Source organism: Carlito syrichta, unplaced genomic scaffold (assembly GCF_000164805.1).
Source record: "Carlito syrichta isolate Samal-C Ts95f unplaced genomic scaffold, Tarsius_syrichta-2.0.1 Scaffold196866, whole genome shotgun sequence".
Taxonomy (NCBI): domain Eukaryota; kingdom Metazoa; phylum Chordata; class Mammalia; order Primates; family Tarsiidae; genus Carlito; species Carlito syrichta.
Window position 1 is genome coordinate 1 of NW_007140962.1, and position 1,644 is coordinate 1,644.

At 42.7% G+C, this 1,644-nt stretch overlaps 1 gene segment (V, D, J or C); it reads left to right on the top strand.

Annotated features, from left to right (window-relative positions):
* Positions 1-605: 605 nt before the first annotated feature.
* Positions 606-1,085, top strand: LOC103253058. The segment is given in 2 exon segments: positions 606-651; positions 757-1,085. Coding segments are annotated over 2 exon segments (375 nt in total).
* Positions 1,086-1,644: the final 559 nt, after the last annotated feature.

Sequence of the window (1,644 nt, forward strand, 5' to 3'; positions counted from 1 at the left end):
TTAGAGGAAGAGTGTTCTGCACACATCACCATGCTTGTCCCACTCGTGCTAGGGTGGGGTCAGAGAGCAATTGGGTCCAGTGATGAGTAGCATATGCCAAAGTACCCAGTCTCACCTGTACCTTGTGTGAACTCTGAAGATATGTGTTTCTGTTTGTAATGTCACACCTATGCATAAATTTATTATTTATAATATATGCCATGCTTTCCATGCAAATATAATAGTAAACTAAAATGATTGGTGCTGTTTACATTACTTATGTGAGTGTCTTGTAGAATCATTGTATTCAGAAAACTGAAAATAAAAATTTTAAAAATAGATGCCATGTGTTTATGAATGCATGATATAATAATGAGAGATCATATTGCCCAAATGCTATCCTTTCATAAAAATCTCCAAGGTCACATATATTCTCTGGACAATGCTCTATCCGAGGCTACACAATCTAGAACTTGTTATATAGGAGGAGGCATGCAAATAAGGTCATTGCTCTGCAGATAAAAGCTAGTCTAACTCTGAACCTGTAGCTCTGGGAGAGAAGCCCTAGGCCTGGGCTTCTCAGTTGTTTTCATATAGGGATCAACACTGAAAACAGACGAATCACCATGGACTTTGGACTCCACTGGGTTTACTTTATTGCTCTTTTGAAAGGTGATTCATGGAGACCTAGAGCTATTTAATGTGTGAGAAGATGTAAGTGAGAGAAACAATGGACATATGTGGCTATTTATGACCAGGATGTCTTTGTGTTTGCAGGTGTCCAGTGTGAGGTACAACTGGTGGCGTCTGGGGGAGGCTTGGTCCAGCCTGGGGGATCCCTAAGACTCTCCTGTGTGGCCTCCGAGTTCGCCTTCAGTAGCTTCTGGATGCATTGGATTCGCCAGGCTGCAGAAAAGGGGCTGGAGTGGATCTCAAACATGAATCAAAGTGGTGGTAGCACAAACTACGTGGACTCTGTGAAGGGCCTGTTCACCACTTCCAGAGACAACGCCAAGAACATGTTTTATCTGCAAATGAACAACCTGCAAGTGGAGGACATAGGTGTCTATTTCTGTGCAAGAGACACAGAGAGTAAATATCCTTAGAGCCCTGACAAAAACTTCCCTGGAACACCAAAGTGAAGGCTGAGCAGGACCCACACTACATGGGGCCACCCCACGGGAGGATTCAGAGGGAGGTTAAGGGCTGTTTTCCTGTCAGTGGTACGGCTTCCTCTGCATCTGTTTCTCCTGAGATCTCTCTATGTTTATGATTCTGTACATACCACTGGATTAGAAAAGTTCATTACAATAGAAGGAAAGAGTCTCAGATACCCCTCAGTCAGGTGTCACTACTGGATGTAGAAGATGAGACAGAAGGGAAGGTGAGGCTGTGAACACTCAGTCCAAGACACAAGTCTGTAAACCAGAGAAGAAGAATGTAGAGAGGAAGTTGATGCTTCTTAATTACCTGTTGATCCTAAAATGTCTGACACGTCTACTCTTACCTCCCTGAGCAATGATTTCCCATTAAGAACAACCTGTGTGTACCAGCTGTACATATACCTTAGTAATATTAACTTTATTCAGTTATGTTTTTGAGGGGACTGCTCCCAGAATATACGACTTTTTACAAACTAGGTGATTGATGTCAGAGATGTGCACT